Source organism: Paramisgurnus dabryanus, chromosome 13 (assembly GCF_030506205.2).
Source record: "Paramisgurnus dabryanus chromosome 13, PD_genome_1.1, whole genome shotgun sequence".
NCBI classification, from domain to species: domain Eukaryota; kingdom Metazoa; phylum Chordata; class Actinopteri; order Cypriniformes; family Cobitidae; genus Paramisgurnus; species Paramisgurnus dabryanus.
In genome coordinates this window covers 1,946,093-1,964,145 of record NC_133349.1, presented here as the reverse complement: position 1 = coordinate 1,964,145, position 18,053 = coordinate 1,946,093, and the positions used below count along the sequence as shown (strand labels likewise).

At 37.4% G+C, this 18,053-nt stretch overlaps 1 protein-coding gene across 1 annotated transcript in view; it reads left to right on the top strand.

The window, feature by feature from the left end:
- Window positions 1–18,053, top strand: part of slc9a1a (solute carrier family 9 member A1a) — a 46,185-nt gene that overhangs the window by 16,791 nt on the left and 11,341 nt on the right. The window contains exons 2-5 of the mRNA XM_065298999.2: window positions 8,425–8,885; window positions 9,109–9,359; window positions 15,632–15,849; window positions 16,625–16,827. Coding sequence (XP_065155071.1) covers window positions 8,425–8,885; window positions 9,109–9,359; window positions 15,632–15,849; window positions 16,625–16,827 — 1,133 coding nt within the window. The remainder of the gene's footprint in view (window positions 1–8,424; window positions 8,886–9,108; window positions 9,360–15,631; window positions 15,850–16,624; window positions 16,828–18,053) is intronic.

The window sequence follows — 18,053 nt, the reverse complement described above, 5'->3', positions numbered from 1 at the left end:
TGATTGTAGTTTGTGCTGCTGTCAAAATACAATTATAAATGTTAACAATAGCATATTTCTATTTTCACACATACTATAGTTGTGTGTGACCCATTTGACCTTGTGTGTGTGTGTGTGTGTGTGTGTGTGTGTGTGTGTGTGTGTGTGTGTGTGTGTGTGTGTTTGCTTAGACTACTTTTGTTTTGATTATGTAGACTTTTATGTAGACTCTTACGAACAATCAAGTCACTCACTCAGAGGATAGTAAAATAAATATCTATTCATATCAGAGCATCTTCCACGTCTGGAATGGATGTATTCTTGGGTCTATAAGGTAACAATAATATAACGTTTGTTTGAAATGGGTTTGGCTAAAAGAAAATATTGTTTTGTCTATAATACTATTAGGTCATTATACTATATGGGTTAAATAGAATTGGATTACTAAAAAGAGACTAAATACAATTTCACTGACTAAAACTAGACTAAAATGTCATCAGTTTTCGTCGACTAAAACTAGACTAAAATAGTAATGGATAAGTCTGACTAAAATAAGACTAAAATGGCAAGAATTTTAGTCGACTAAAACTTGACTAGACTAAAAAGAGTATGACGTGACTAAAACTAATAAAATCTAAAATGACAGCTTGACACAAAGACTAGACTAAAACTAAAATGAAAACAGGCTGCCAAAAACAACACTAGTATTCAGGTCAATCACAATGTATAGATTAGCTGTATGCCAAAACGGAAGGTAAAGATGGTTAGAGTTGTTGGATTTTTTAAGTATGTTATATCAATATAAATATTAATATGCTACTTATAAATATAATATAAAGTTTTTAATACATCAAAGTATTGTGATAGGTTTTACATTACTGTTTTACAGTTTTTTTTTCCACTATCTACCACCAGCATGTATATTTCCGATCTATATGAAGCACTGTAATAAATAAAAAAGCCTAGAGCTGTTGCCTATTTATAGTTGGCAAATATACTGAGTGTAACCACAGTAGTTTAATGATGGCACATGTAAATGAATGCACTGCCAGCAGATGGAAACATGTTTGAAAACAGTCATTATTTCAGCAGTGCTGGTGGCTCAGGAATGACATATTTCTCTTTTAATAAGTGCATTCTTGTTTTGACTTCAGGACTCATTCAGCTGTATATTTTCACAATACTCTGTATCTTTTAATGGTTTTATGTGTAGTTGAATTAAATGAGTCTGGCCCACCGCTGGCTGTGCTCATTTGTTTACTGTGGTCGGCACACACACACACACACACACAATGTTTGGTGAATGATGTTTCTACTGTTGCATAGTACTGTATACTTTCCTCTCTCTCAGCCATAGATGTTTAACATTCATTATGTGCCCATGTCTGGTGGTTTGCAGAAACCGTGATGACTTTGCAGTTTGTAATTATGGGCCGTCAAGACTGACAGCAGTTTATTTCTGTCTCTGAATAATCGTAACGCTCGGCTCTCTGCAGGAAAACACTTCTGAAATAACGCTGTGTCATAGACTGAGATAAGATGTTAATGCCCCAAAACCTATTAGTTAACCAAGTAAATGTAGACGTTTGTAGCTGCACAAGCTCAATGTTGTGTGTGGTTGTGGTCTGAAATGCAGTGTGTTATGAATTATGCCAGTATATGTTGTTGTGTAGTAATGTGTTTATTCACACTTTAAGGAAACTCCATGTCCCCTTGGGTCCAAAGGTTTGTTAGCACCATGTTTTCACCAGGGACGATAACTATAAAGATAACTGTCAAGATTAATGTTTTTGTGTCCACATCAATGGACATTAATAGCTGATAACCGATATGCAGAACCAGGTTTTATTTACTGTATTACTACCATTTTAGACACAATTACTATAACACTAATAACCGATATCCGATAACGGGAAAATGCATACATATTGTGAAAACGGCTATATCGGTTGATGTCTAATTAATAGTGCTGTCTTTAAAATATCGATCATCCCGACGATACACCATCACAACTCCTGATGATGCGCGCATTAATACAACAATTAATACAATCGATTCTAAAAAAAAACGTTTAAAGGTAGCTAATTATTACAATAAGACGATGTTTCGTTTTGTAACTGTTATTAGTGGTATGACGGATCGTAGTTGATCTATATGGAAGAAACGCATCTGACCCATAGATTAAGTTTAATATCATAAAGTGTAATTTAAGGCCCGTTAAGTTTAGCATAAATGCGCGTTATATCGCAAATATCTTTACTTAAACTGCTTCGTAGTAAGAGTCGCAAACAACAAGCAATAAAAAAAACAACCCGTACCGAGATGCATATAGTATTGTGACCTTGTATCAGGATTCCTATCGCATCGTGACGTTCACATTTAGGATGTGTGAACCCTTACAATTTATCGTCAATTAAAGATATATCGTCAATTAAAACGCTTCCCCGCCAATGACGAGATTTTCCGTCTTTCCGCAATACGGCTATTATCCAGGTGACGCCCTTCCGCAACTTTTTAAACCTGGAAGTATTGCCCTATGGCAAGCTGCTGCATGTCCGTGTCTGTTTTAAAGATCGCTCTGAATGGGATCTCTATGAAAAGTCCGTCACAAAAATGGGATTATCTCTGCTTTTTGCTCAAAATGTGGTGTTTTTGCAGAAACCTACACATATTCAAAAGCTGATTACAAAAGAACCACTGAAGGTAGGATGAAACGTTTTTTTTTTGTTTGAAAGCAGAGGGTCTGTTCTTTCATTTGGTATATTGTATGTTTATATATTTAAAGAAGAACATTTTCTGGAAGGCATTAAACTTTGGTGAAAATCATGAAAAACGCTGGCGCTGGCTGGCAACTTTTTAAAAAAACGCTGGCGGTGAAAGAGTTAAGTCTCCTAAAATTCTTTTTAAGACTTCAACTAGCACAAACGACTTTGCTGTTATGTAAAAAATGATCCGGCCAGTAACACAGAAAAGATTGAAGCAAATAACTTTCAGTTTGTTTATGCAAAGCAGTTTAAAGTAGTCATGCAAGATTTGTAAAGATATGATACACTGGTAATACAGATCAAACTACAGATTAAAGTTTTCATACTTTGATATCTTATGGCTATTATATGCCCTTAGTTTTTGTGTCAACATCACAATCATTAGAATAGTTAAGCTTGCAAATATGTTTATTTTTTTTATTTGAGATCATTAACTAGTATGATGTTGATCTGTAAACCTCTAAAGCCAATTTTCCACTGCACACGACATTCAGACACGACTGTTGGAGTTCGCCCCCTAGTGGCAGTCGTCATGAAATTCCTGTTTAATCTTATATTAATTAATATGCATATATGACAAGGCCGCTCATATTTTTGGAGAGAACATATTGAGACAAGATTAAAAATAATAATGTGTAAATATTATGTTAATAATTCATTACTTTTTAGTAATAAATAGTTTTAAAGGATTCAAGTGTTACTGATAAAGTTAAACAAAAAAGGATGAATAATTTTCACCTCACACACAGTTTTTGATTGCAATACACATCACTCGGCGAGTCGGCTGCATTTTTCGGTCGCCGTATCGCATGTGGTGTAGTCGCACAAGTTAAACGGATCCAAAAATTACGGTCTGCAAGAGACCCTTGGCGACTCTCCATAGGAAATGAATGACTTCCGGTTAATCGGCCTTCGTTTGTCATGTACAATGGAAAGGCGGCTTAAGTTACACATGATGTGTTTATCTGCAGAAAATATCGTAAACATGTCTATGAGATCTTTGGTTTTAAGAACATTTTGAGTTTTCCTACTGTACCTATGCATGCCAAGATTTCTTATTAAATTAAACTGACCGTTTTGTTTCATTCACTTGTTTCTCATTTGTATTTTCTCCCCAGCTATAAGCACTGCTCCCAGACCGTTAAAACCTTGATTAAACACATCGAGTTATTTAAATCACAGCTTGTTTGAAGATTTGTGTAGAGGTGAGATGTTGACATTTGTTGTTAAGTGTTAATGAGCAGGTTTTAATGGGATGTGTGCGGTGAGGACGCAGGTACCATGTTTACAGACATCACACTGTTTCCATCCCTAAACACTGCTAGTGTGCCACTTGTCAACAGCTGATTGCATTAAATAATTTAGTTTGTTCTGAGGGGCGTCGATGAGCGTCCTAATGCCAATGTGTAGGTTAAATGACCTTCTATTTACTGAGCACTTCTCACTGACCTGCTGTATGTCTTTCTATCACACTACAATAGCCTTGGGTGTATGAACAATACCTTATATCACGCTATGATGAGTAATTCTAAACTGGATTACTGTGTATCAAAATATACCTGTGGATCTGCTTGTGGTATTATATAATTAAGTTTTTGTATAATTCTGCAACAAAAACCCGGATTAAAACCAGGCTAGAATAAATAATAAAAGACTTAGTTATCTAATATAGCCATCTTTCAAGATGTAATATTAGTCTCGGGTATCCCCAGAAGATAAGTACATCATTTATTATACCATATTGAAAAGGCCTATTTTCGGGAGTGCAGGTGTTTGTTATTTTGAGAGTCTCTTCAAATGCAAAGGAGCTTTTGCTTTCTTCCCTCAGTTTTTAATGAGGTACAGTCACAGGCAGTGTACAACAGGTTGTGGGCGGAGCTTACGCAATGTGACATCAGTTTGCTCAGAAACTGCCATCAGCTTGTCCCATGAAACTGCAGAGGTTTTACACAGATTTAAAAGAAATAAGCGGGTGTATTTTTATCATTACAGGGTGGTTGTGTACACACATGGGACACACAATTATAAACATAAAAGAGTGAATTTGCATATTAGGTCCCCTTTAAAAATATAGTGCCCAGGGCTACACTGCAGTCATCTGTATGTATGTTTGTATATTTGTAAGAGCCTTGATAAAATTAACACCCCAACACAGAGCTCCAGGGTTGACGTCTGAAGTCATTACAGATAGACCTGTTATTTCCTCATATATTCTTCCAGGCTTGACATGGTTTTAATTTAGCCCCTTGTCCCCTGGGACTGATCTCTGATCTGTGTGACAAACACATCTGCACCTGTTTCATGCAGTAATGACCTCAGAGATTTATTTAGATAAAAGCTGGTAAATTCTGTTGCATGTACCTAAATAAACTTAATGAAGAATATTTAGTTTAATTTACATCCAATATTAAATCAATTACAAAGCCTTTTATAAATAATTATATTTTTTTAGTCCTTTTTGTTTTTCAGTGCATCCACAATTTTCAATATCGTTTTCGGTCGGGAATTTTGTTCACTACATAGGGTCATGGTTAAAGGTGAATCGTCTATTTCTGCACCGCTAACAGCACCAAACCGTTTCAACAAACGCTCCCCATTATACAAACAGGTGGTGCTGCCCCAGATTCACATCATTGTTGTGTTGTTATTTCCAGCGCAGAGTGATTTAGTTGAGCAAATACACATTTCACTTCTAAAAACAGAAATGTCTTTCCAGATAAATGTTTTCTCTTTGTCTTGTTTTTGACCGCTGGTTGACCGGATTTGCCACACTGATAGACAACAGTGTTTATATATGTGACTGTAAAGTGTTTGAAAGTTTGTAAGTGTGTGATGTTTTTGTGACACAGTTTGAGCATGTGGTCTTATGTTTGACCTTTCAGTGTTTGCCTTATGGAAACATCCAACCGTCATTGCGCTTAGAAAATATTGCATAATGACAGTTCTCTACATTAGGTAATAATATCATGAAAACAACACATGATGTATGATGTACATTTTCATGACAAAATATGTTAGTTTTTTTGCATTAAAGTAATAATTTTTAATGCAAGTATGCTTCATTGCATTAAAGACGGGTATTTTTAAAACCACAGCTTTTTCTGGTTTGGTCATTGGTTAATCTGACTCATACACATGCACTGACGTTTGAACATGCGTCATGCGCTTTGTGACAAATTGCAATACGTGTCATGGCCTACATGCTACATAATCCTGTACGTGCATGCGCGACCTACGTCTACAATGTACGCAAGGTTTCAAAAATCGGCCGTGCATGTACACTAGGGCTACATAACAACTAATCGCAACTAATTGGTTGCAGAAAAAAGTTTCTCTTTACATTGTGTGTGTATTTTGTGTGTGTGTGTATTGTGTGTAATAAATATGTATATATAAATACACACACATGTGTATATAAAAAATAATAAATATGAATACTTAATATATACATATAATATAAATTATATATAAATTAGGGCTGGGTATCGATTCTCGATTCAATTTTCGATTCCGGTTCTCGGGTCGGTTTTTATACTCGATTCTCGATTCAACTCAATGAATATAGATTTAATACAAATACATTATTAATAAAAAAGAACAGTGAACATAAGTTTACAAGTGCGTAAATCATCAAAATAAATTAAAAGCCACAACACTATCGTCATCGTCTTGCTTGCGAAATCTAAAATGCTTCCATACCTCTGTCTTTTTATGTGAAGGTGGCATCAACATTGATGAAGCACCTAAAACCGCCATTTTAAGCACTGAATGAAAGAATGACAGGCTCGCCTCTCGCTCCTTGGTAACATCGCGCAAGGCAAAAAAGAAGGTGACATTTAGTGAAGAAGACTAGTAATTTGATTCAAGTTAATCTTACGTTCAATGTTTGCAGAAAAAATATGAAAAAAAAATCAATTCTGTTCTTTGAGACTCGATTCTGAATCGACCACGTAAAAAACGATTAATCAAAAAAAAATTTTTTTTTGCCCAGCCCTAATATAAATATAAAAACATACATGTATATCAGGGTTTCCTGCAGAAAAATTGTTAGTTAAGGTGGTAGGGTTGGGCGGGGCCGAGGGGGTGGGACGTGGCAATCAAAGGAGGGGTGTACGTGTCATGAAATGAAAATATTTTTAAAAAACACTCAAAAAAGTTGGCGCAGATAGCCCTGTGGTTAGTGCGCCGACATATAGCGCCAGTGCCCTCGCGGCGACCCGAGTTCGATTCCCGGCTCTGTGGTCCTTTGCCGGTCCTGTTCCCCTGTCTCCACCTAACACTTTCCTGTCAACTCTCTACTACCACACTATCCAAAATAAAGGCATAAAAAAACAAAAAAACCAACAAGCACTTGCAACCTAGCTAGCAAGTTGCTCAAACATAAGTCCACTTACAGTTCTCATGGACACGCGTTTTATCAACTGGCTGATCACGTCTTTCTCTCATTTAGGCCGTTCGTGTAGGGCTGTGATGATTAATCGTGCAAATGCGTGTTTTCTCAATGAATTAATTACGGTGAAATGCCGCCACATTCAAAAACCAGGGGGCGCTCTCATGTAGAAAGGCAATTTGTGCCACAGAAGAAGTAGCATTACAAACACAATTCCAAGAAATGTCTAAAGGGATATTTATATCACTGTTCTTCAGATTGTTTCAGGTATTTTCATGATTGTGAATGATTGTGTTTGACAAGTGTTGCTTTTTTAAATTCACATTATAAATGACTCATCAATCTAAATCACTATGAGTTTAAGGACTTCCTACTGATCACAGAGCCGTAGTACACGCACAAGCTGTGCATGAAACACAAAATTGGAGCCTTGCGATTCAGAACCGGTTTCAGGCACGTCTTTTTAACGGGGAACGCAATGTATCGTCACAGCCCTACATTTGCGCTATTCTCCGAGATGCACTTGGCGGCCTTGTGTGCTGCAAATTTTTTTTGGACGACCTAGTTAAGGCGGGCCACCCAAACTGCAAAGTTCTGCGGGAAACCCTGTACATATTTCGTAAATATATACATGCATGTGTGTGTTTATATAAACATACATAATTATTATACACACACATATAATGTAAACAAATACTTTTATTCTGCAAACCATTAGTTGCGAATAATTGTTATGCAGCCCTAGCATGCAGTCTGCACACACTTCTGATGACAAAATTTGTGTCACGTGCGCACTATACGCGAACCCTCGTGTACATGTAAAAAATATTTACTACGTCCTTTATAGTTATATCGCCACTTTTTGTGTTGGCATGCTTTGACCGCTTCATCTTTTCACGTTTTTATGTGGTTGGAGATTTGTTTTAAAGGAAGGAGCGAAAACTCCTGTTTATTATAAAAATACCTGTGTACATGTGGACTAGGCCTTTCTTTATATGATAAATATTTTTATATTTTTTAATCCATCAATGTTGTTTAAACATTTACATTTGGACATTTTTGCATTTGGCAGACATGTTTATCCAATATGACTTAAAGTGCATTACAAGGTATACATTTTATCCATTTGTTTGTTCGAACCCATGAACGTTTGCGCTGCTGCTAAAACAGGAGTTCATAAGTAATAAACAAACAGACAAAACAAACATCGTCTTTAATGGCGACCTGGTTATCACCCTTGCAGTGTCTTCAGTTCTCCCGTCCTCATTTCTCACCCGTTCTCTCTCTCAGGGTTTCATCTGATTCCCAGAGTGTCCGGTATCGTGCCTGAAAGCTGTCTGCTCATTGTGGTGGGTCTGCTGGTTGGTGGTCTTATAAAGTTGGTGGGCGAGAAATCTCCAGTGCTGGAGTCCAAGGTCTTCTTCTTCTACCTGTTGCCTCCCATAATCCTCGATGCTGGCTATTTCCTGCCTATACGGCCCTTCACGGAGAACCTGGGCACCATCCTCATGTTTGCAGTGGTAGGAACCTTGTGGAACTCCTTCTTCATTGGTGGTGCCCTGTACGGGGTCTGTCAGCTGGATTATTCTAACCTGGGGCAGGTGGACCTTCTGTCGTGTCTGCTGTTTGGCTCCATCATCTCGGCTGTAGACCCGGTGGCCGTTTTGGCTGTATTTGAAGAGATCCACATTAATGAGCTGCTCCACATCTTGGTGTTTGGTGAATCTCTGCTGAATGATGCAGTCACTGTGGTGAGTATTGAAAGACAAATCATGTAAGAACAGAAAATAGGATGAATACAGTCTGTCTTTATTTAAAAAAGATGCCCATGAACACAAGTTTAGAGTATCGCGTTCGTGTGCCCGCAGCGCAGACAAAGTGTTAGTTTATCAGAAAGTGCCTGTGGTTTAAATTCCAGACATGCTTGTAGTTTTAATTCATTTCTAATGAAGTGTTGTTGTTCTCGCCCTGCAGGTTTTGTACCATCTGTTTGAGGAGTATTCGAAAGTGGGCAGAATCACCGTCCCAGATGTGCTTCTGGGCATCGTGTGTTTTCTGGTGGTGTCTTTGGGTGGCATCGTGGTGGGCGCCATATACGGCTTCCTGGCGGCGTTCACGTCACGCTTCACCTCTCACACCCGAGTCATCGAGCCTCTGTTTGTCTTCGTCTACAGCTACTTGGCATACCTCTCTGCAGAGGTCTTCCACCTGTCGGGCATTATGGCGTAAGTTTTCTACAGTCGCTCATTTGTAATTTAAGTGAAGTAAAGTAAAATAAAAGAGAACAACGTGGGAAGAGACTTGAGTTTGATCCTGATTGAATTATAAAAAGTTGCTGTTGGATACTGAAATGGATGTGGTTGGAGGGGAGGGGCTTACAAAGGGATTTGTGATGTCAGCTGAACATCGTTTCAGAGGCGGAGCCAGTTATTGCATTCTGTTAAAGGGGCAATGGCATGAAAATCTGACTTTTTCCATGTTTAAATGCTATGATTGGGTCCCCAGTGCTTCTATCAACCTAGAAAATGTGAAAAAGATCAACCCAGTAACTTAGTTTTGGTAAACCATACTCTACAAGCATGAGACAAAATAGGTTGTTGAAATTTGGCTCTCCTTATGATGTCATAAGGAGCTCTTATTATAATAATACCACCCCTTAATCTGCACTATCCAACCACAGCACTGCAATTTAGTGCAGAGAAAAGCACAATTGAGTTTTAATTGCAACAAACCACCATCATTGTGATCAGTGTTTGAATTTCATTAACTCATTTGCATTTAAAAGGACACACCCAAAACGGCACATTTTTGCACACACCTACAAAGTGGCAATTTATACATGCTATAATAAATTATTGATATTGTGTTTTGTGCTAAAACTTCACATATGTGCTCTGGGGACACCAAAGATTTATTTGACATCTTAAAAAAGTCTTGTGTCATGGCCCCTTTAAATGTTTTATTCGAAATACATGTGCTAAATATTCATATACCCTAAGACCAGTAAACTAGCCGTCCTCACGGGTCCACTTGGATCCAAAATTCCAGATGTCCGGTCATAAAAGCTTCACGTGTAATATTATAATATTAGCGGGTATAATATCAGTGGCCTCGGTTAATTTTAAATTAATGTTTCAAGTCCTTTTCCACAAGCCACTGGGATGGACTCGGGTGTAATTTACTTTAAGGGGTAAATGGTAAAAAAGTAAATGGGGTCTAATTTTAATTTCTATGGTGATTTTAATGTGTCAGAGTATTAAACAGGGTTTCCTCGGGTCCTTGAAATCCTTAAAAGTTTGTGAATCTGGGGGAAAAAATTCAAAGCCCTGGGAAGTTTTTGAAAATATACATGCATAGAATACAGGTCATTGAAAGTGCTTGAATCTATTTTATGCAAGAAGTTTTCTGGAAAAAAATCCATATTCCCTGTGTAGTGTAGGATAATATCATAAAATTTCTAAATGCTTTAATTCACTTTAAATGCTTATATCTTCTATATGCGAATGTTGATTCATACCAAAATGCTTTTGTGCATAGTTGTGTTTGACACATGAAAACGTCTCTGGTTACGTATGTAACTGTTGTTCCCTGAGAAGGGAACGAGACACTGCATCTCCCTTGCCATATTCCTGCATCCCTGTAACGCCGTCTTTGGCAATATTTCAGATAGCGATATACTTCCTGACTCACCCTGTCTTTGTCGTTAAGCCTCACCATTGGTTGAATTTGATATACACATTCAGACACACTTACCCTTGGAGGCATCCCCAAAGTGTACACATAGTGACGCAGCGCGAGTTCCCTCAAAAAGGAACTGTAACAATGTATCTTAAAAGGTAACACGATGTAACCATGCTCTCACTTGAAATGTTTCCCCACCTTTAGTCCTTGAATTTGAGGGTTTTAGACCTGTAAAGTCCTTGAATGGTCCTTGAATTTGAAGTTAACTAAGGTGTGGGACCCCTGAATGTTTGGATTCTTTGAATGGTTTATGGTTTCATAACTCCTGTAAAATGCTTGCAAAGAACTGCACAAGAACAATTGATAAATCAATAGAAAGAGGGCAAAACTCAGATTTGAAATATCCTGTGATTAATCTGCTTGTCCTGGCCTGTCACAGACACCATAAGATGAGATCTGATCAATAGCCTGTGATGTGTTTGGATTCACTGAGGTTCCTCTTGTAATGAAATAATAAAGCATGTCAGATATCAGTTAATACTTCAGTGCTATAAACAGCTCTTGAGTTATGATCTAGTGACAGTAAAGTTGGCAATGGAGCGAGTATGCAGTGCTGACAGATTCAGAGACAGAGCCGTATATCACCACAGGTCTGAAGAATTAAAATGTTCAACAGATGAAACTCGAAAGGTCCAGTTAACCAAATGGTTCCCTTCATTTTCTAAATGTTGATGGAGTTAAAATACTGTCTGAAAAATCTGATTTGTCGTATGCATTATTATATTGAAGGATGAGTAAATGAATAACTCTTAACAGTATGTTATTGTACAGATACTATATGACATGATCAGTTTATTTAGATTATGGTAGTTTAGTTTGGTTAAATTTAATTAGGAAATTAAAGGGTAGTTCACCACAGAATGACAATTTTGTCATTTATTACTCAACCTTATAAAATTCCACATCTGTAAGACCTTCGTTCATCTTTCGAACACAAATTAAAATATTTTTTATAAAATATTAGAGCTTTCTGAGCCCTGATTGACAGCAGTGCAAATTCCATGTTCAAGGCTCAGAAAGGCAGTAAAGACATTGTTAAAATAGTCAGTGTGCCTGCAGTGGTTCAATCATCACTTTGATGATGCGACAAAATAACTACTATTATACATTTTCTTCTCCAACGCACATTCACGAGAGCATCATGACAACGACACATGCATGTAAATTGACATAAGTGCCCCATAAATACATTCAAGTGAATGGTGAGGTATGGTTTCTCTGATAAAACACAATAACGTATCATAGCAACAAACTAAATTGCTGAATGACCCCTCTAGGCATAAATTATGTCTATACATTGCTGCTGTGATGCTGTATACCTGCTAACATCAGTGTTAAAAGATTAGTGCTGCAAACGTGCAGTTCACGACACGTATGTATTGTGTCAAACCAAACTTAGTAGTTATGTGTCAGAAACTGACGAATGTAGCATCTATTTATGTCTATGGTGCGAGGTGGTGTGAAAGAGTGGAGGTGGCGACTAATTAGCATATTTATAGACTTAATAAGGCCAGGGTGGTATTTACATTCAAGCTGTTTTAAAGCGTAAAGATATTAATGTGATAGGAAAAACAGCATCAATCCCATTGACCTACATGTTAAAATGCCCAACTTTTGCAACGTTTTGGCCTATGTAGCTAATTTGTTAATTTTGTTGCTAACTTTTTTTTAACTCCTCCGTTTAAATTATATTTAGCCTTAAAGTTCTGCATAATTAAGTGCGTGGCGACTTGAGTGACGGGTGAACTGCCACAGCTGTCACTACCGTCGTCCGTCGAGCTAGGCAGGCTTGGTTTCCGCAACCAGCCATCTCAGCTTTACCCACGTCCCGCCTCTTTACCAATTTCGGTTATCCGTGAGTGATGCGTGTCGCCAAAATGGCGATTGGCTTTAAAGCAGACATATCATGCTTTTAAATCTGTCCTTTTTATATATAAATCATCTATTTGTGGTCTATATAAAGCGAAACTGCAATGCTTGGGTCTGAATTCCTCATTATTATAGCCCCACAGGCCCCCTTTCTACCCCTTTTCTGATGTGCATCTGAGAGCAACTCGTTTTGGTACTGTCTTTTTAAATGCACGTCATACCCTGCCCCCTCTCCAGGTTGCAGAGGTGACACTCGGTTAAACTCCACCCCGTTCGGCCATTTTTGTAGTTTTATAGCAGAGATACGATTATCTAGCGGCACAGAAACTTTTTATTCACTCGTTATTCACAAAATGTCAACAACAGAAGACTTGTTCATCCAGCCGTACATGTTCGCGCCAGAGTCGTAAATGGAGCGAGATGAAAATGAAGACGACGAACCTGCAGAACAAACGTCTTCATATGGAGGTATCGCAATGGTGTGTTAATGCCGGCTGTCTTATTTCAGAATATTAACAATTATAAAGTTGACTATTACTCTTAGTTAATTGTAAGTTGTTGTAATATGCTATAACTTAATCCCGGGTTGATGACCACATGCGACATCCACAGGCTGCAGCCTTCGGATTGAGAAACAGCACTGCTAAACCATGACAACCGTGTACTTTACTGTTTTTTTAAGTTATTTACAGCTTACCGAAGTGCTCTGGTCGTCGTCTCCAAAGATAGAAGTAATTGATCCCTCAATCAGACGAAGTCTATCGGCAAATCCTACTTTATACTGGTGGAGGTTGGTGAAATAGTTATCCTTGAAGTGCTTCGCGCATTAAAAAATGACATTTCCGTGAAAAATAAAACTCAACCAGGCACAGGTTCAACAACCGAACATTTTGATTTACTCTCTCGTAACTTCTGCATCCTTGAGCTTGGACTACAATATCGCAGCGAGAAATTGAAAATGGCGGATTGCTCGTAGTATTGGGCTGGGAGTCGATATCCTTATTTAGCAGTTCCGCTGCAAATACTGTGACGTAATTGTTCAAAAAACGTAATAGATAATAGAAAAATCAGAACAGGTTGGAAAATATGACCAAAACAGAATATAAAGATATCAACAAAGCACCTGAAGAGACTAATTTCAACTTTTATGTTCTTCTAAACACTACAAATATACAACAAAATGCATTTACGAGCTAAGAAAGTGGATTTAGCATGATATGTCTCCTTTAATAAAGATCTTCACAAACCAATGGATGACGTCACACACACTACTTCCATATGTTTTACAGTCTATGGTTTTAACTGATAAAATAATTGATTACACAGAGACTTTAAACTGTTGAGTCCTACAAAATGTTGTCACTTGTGCTAACATGACTGATAATAAAAAATGATTTAAGGGTCTTTTAAAGTCGGAGGTCAAGAGATCAGCATTTATGTTTTTGAGACCTGCAGTGGTTTGAGGCCTGTAAAGTTCACATTAAGTATTAGGTTGAGATTTTTTGTGTCCTATAATTTTTTATCACACCCCCAGACTTCTGTGAACAATGTAATGGGATATAATTGTTATTAAGTTGTCTTTGTGACTCTGCAGTCTCTGAGAATAAATTCAATGAACTAAATGTGAGCCGATACACCACTGTGTGTATAATGGTGAGTTATTGCAGATGGCTATTGTTGTATTACAACCACATCAAAATCACCCTCAGCTTAAAGCCTCGTTCAGACCACCAGCAACTTTCTCTCTTTGTGCCGCCCATCTCTTTTAATGAGGCGTTTCCAAATCTGGTTGTCATAAATAAGTACCGTCCACTTCAGTAATTGACAATAGAAGTTTGAAGTGAACTCCACTGCTTTGCTTCCATTGGTAGTCTCGCTCGAAAATTGTTTATCATTTGCATAAAGTTAAACTTTTTTTACTCAACTTTCTCGTGAAGCTGGACACGCCCATCCGGTCGACAACCGTTACTTTCGCTCGTGTCGCCGGAAGTCGGCAAGCTTCCGTTGAAATTAATGAGATTGTGTCGCTCTGCCACTGCTAGGCGCTTGGCGTTACACGTTATTGTCATGGTTAAGTATTTCGGGTGAAAATAGACGTAAATTTTATACAAATGTAATCTGGCTGGTTTTAAAAATAGGCTTTATTTTTTTTAAATGCACAATATAATATTGTAAAAATGTAATTTTTTTTAATCATATACCTTTTGACAAACATCTTTAAGGGATTCAGAGAAAGTACATATTGTATTGTAGTCTTAAGACGATTATGGTTTGATTTGATTCTTTTTCAGCGATATTTCATGGCACTACGTATTTTACGAGGTGGCTAATTTATATTAATTCTTAAAACCCCATTTGTACATTTTTGTCTGATTTGCAATTGCCCCTGTGATGTTGGGGTTAGGGGTGGGGTCTCGTTATTGTTTTATAATACGAATTCGCTAACTTGTAAAATACATACGAATTTGTGTGAGATCAGACTGTTATATTATATAAAGTTATTTGCTTGTAGGTATTATCTCATCAGACTGCTGTGTTAATACTGGTAGGACAAAGAGAAAGAAAAATAAACATTTAAATTGATAATACTGTATGATGTGATATCTAAACATTGAATTTAAATTAAATAACATTATGATACGATTTTTTTATTGTATTATGGCTAGGCTGCTCTTAATGCATAATTTTTGCTGCAGTGTACTCTATTGTATACTTTTTATTCTATGCATGCATACCCAATATTGTCTTACTGTACTATTAATAATAATATAGTATGCTCATCCAAACATGACCATTGCAATGTTAGGGACCTGTTAGCTCCAAAATGGCAATAATTTTAATGGGGTCATGAATTTTGCATAAAGTAAACAGTGTTTTCTTTCTGCAGTCTAATCGCGTGTGGTGCTGTGATGCGTCCTTACGTGGAGGCCAACATATCCCACAAGTCCCACACCACCATTAAGTACTTTCTGAAGATGTGGAGCAGTGTTAGCGAGACTCTCATCTTCATCTTCTTGGGTGTGTCCACTGTGGCCGGGAACCACAACTGGAAGTGGTCCTTTGTGATCTCTACGGTCATCCTCTGTCTGGTGGCTCGTGTTATGGGTGAGTTAAGCTCTTGATGTCCTGAAATAGACCGAGAGGAAATCATTCACACAAAATAACCTCTTCAGTCTCTATACAAAACTCCTCTGCTTCATGTCTGGGTCTGGATAACATACATTGATTTGTATGTTCGTTGCTCACCAAATTAGACGGCTGTTTTTCTTATTCAGAAGGATTCGGAGCTACAAGAGAAAAACGTTTGATTTGAAAATCTTTAATCATTGCTTTTTTTTTAATCATCACTGTCCATTTAATTGTTGAACTATTCATCAAGTGTCCTATGATGGCCCATATTTCAATGCTTGCCTTAACTGGCGTTGTCTCGTGAGCGTGAAACCTGAGTTTACTTCAATATTGTGCATGTCTAATCTATTGCGACAAACTACAAATTTGTGGAAAGGTCTAAGAATGTAGTTTTCATATTTCAAAACCTTTTAGCAGTAATAAGAATCCAGTGGCAGTAATTTATTAAGTTGTGACAAGAGTATGCAGCAAACTGTTGACACCTAGTGGCTGTTTTTGGTAAAACCAATAAAAGTGTGATACAAACCTAAAATTTTTTATAATTTTATGTATAAAATATATATTTTATTACAATAAATGTAAAATGCTATCAAGAAAAGTGTATTTAATATTTTCACGCCCAGACACTTCTGCGAAAAAACAAGATAATGCTTCTAGACCAAACAAATGCCAAAATTGTATTAATTAAAAGGTGTACATCATCTTTTCAAAAAGGGCTGTGCCTGTTAATTCAATGTTTTATTTTCCATAGGTGTTGTCGGCTTGACCTTCCTGATCAACAAGTTTCGTATAGTGAAACTGACACAAAAAGACCAGTTTATCATCGCTTATGGAGGCCTAAGGGGTGCGATCGCCTTCTCTCTGGTTTACCTCCTGGACGTTGTTCATTTCCCAATGAAAAACATGTTCCTCACAGCCATCATCACCGTCATCTTCTTCACTGTGTTTGTGCAGGTCAGTGTCCAGGTCAAGTCTGTAAGAAATTCTCCATCTGTGTCTGCCATTGTTTGTGACACAGTCGCTTATGTGTTCATGTGTGTTTAGTGAAACTGAGTATACTGCAGTCTGTTGTTCACTTAAATTAATTTGGCCACAATGATATGCATTGCTGTATGTGGTTCCTTTGCAGCAGACATTAACACAGAATAACGGCTTTGTGTTTTTGTTAAGTTTTGCAGTATAACGGGTATTACAACAAGGATTGTTAATATTTATTTTGCCATGATCGTTATGCGTTGAGTGTGAAGCCCTGATAGTGCTGAAGTTATCTCACTGAGCCACGCCTGAGCTGCGAGAGAGAAAGTAACCCGCTCCACTATTGTTTTTAATGATTCATATTGTAACATAATGCTTTCTGCCGTATGAAAGCAGTGATAAAACACACCAGGACCAGCAGAGACTCTGTGTACAGTACACAGAAATACTGAGATGTTTAGATTATAATATGTGTTCTGTGGTTATGAATGGGATAGATTTTTTTCAGTTGTGATGTGTGTTTGTATAATGATATACAGAAGCACATCAAATATTTCTGATAATGCATAAATGTAACTGCACTATATTGCATCAAGATCTGAACCAAGTGCCACATGCAAATAGATTCTGCAGGTCTCACACATGACTGATCTGGAATCAGTCTTTATATGAAGCTCAGAGACTCGACTCTATCCCATAAACAGCAAAAGAAGCATAAAAATAAACTAAATGAGGTAAAAGTTTGAATAAAATGTATGTTTGCTTGAGAAAGCCTAGTCTAGATAGATAGATAGATAGATGGATGGATGGATGGATAGATGGATACCTGTAGAAAGAAAGAGAAAGAAAAAGAAAGAAAGAGATAGATAGATGGATGGATGGATGGATGGATGGATGGATGGATAGATACCTGTAGAAAGAAGGATGGATGGATGGATACATGTAGAAAGAAAGAAAGAGATGGATGGATGGATGGATTGATGGATACCTGTAGAAAGAAAGATGGATGGATATATACCTGTAGAAAGAAAGAGATGGATGGATGGATGGATGGATGGATGGATGGATGGATGGATGGATGGATGGATGGATGGATGGATGGATGGATGGATGGATGGATGGATGGATGGAGACCTATAGAAGGAAAGAAAAATATGGATTGATGGATGGATAGATACCTAAAGAAAGAAAGAACAAAAAAGAAT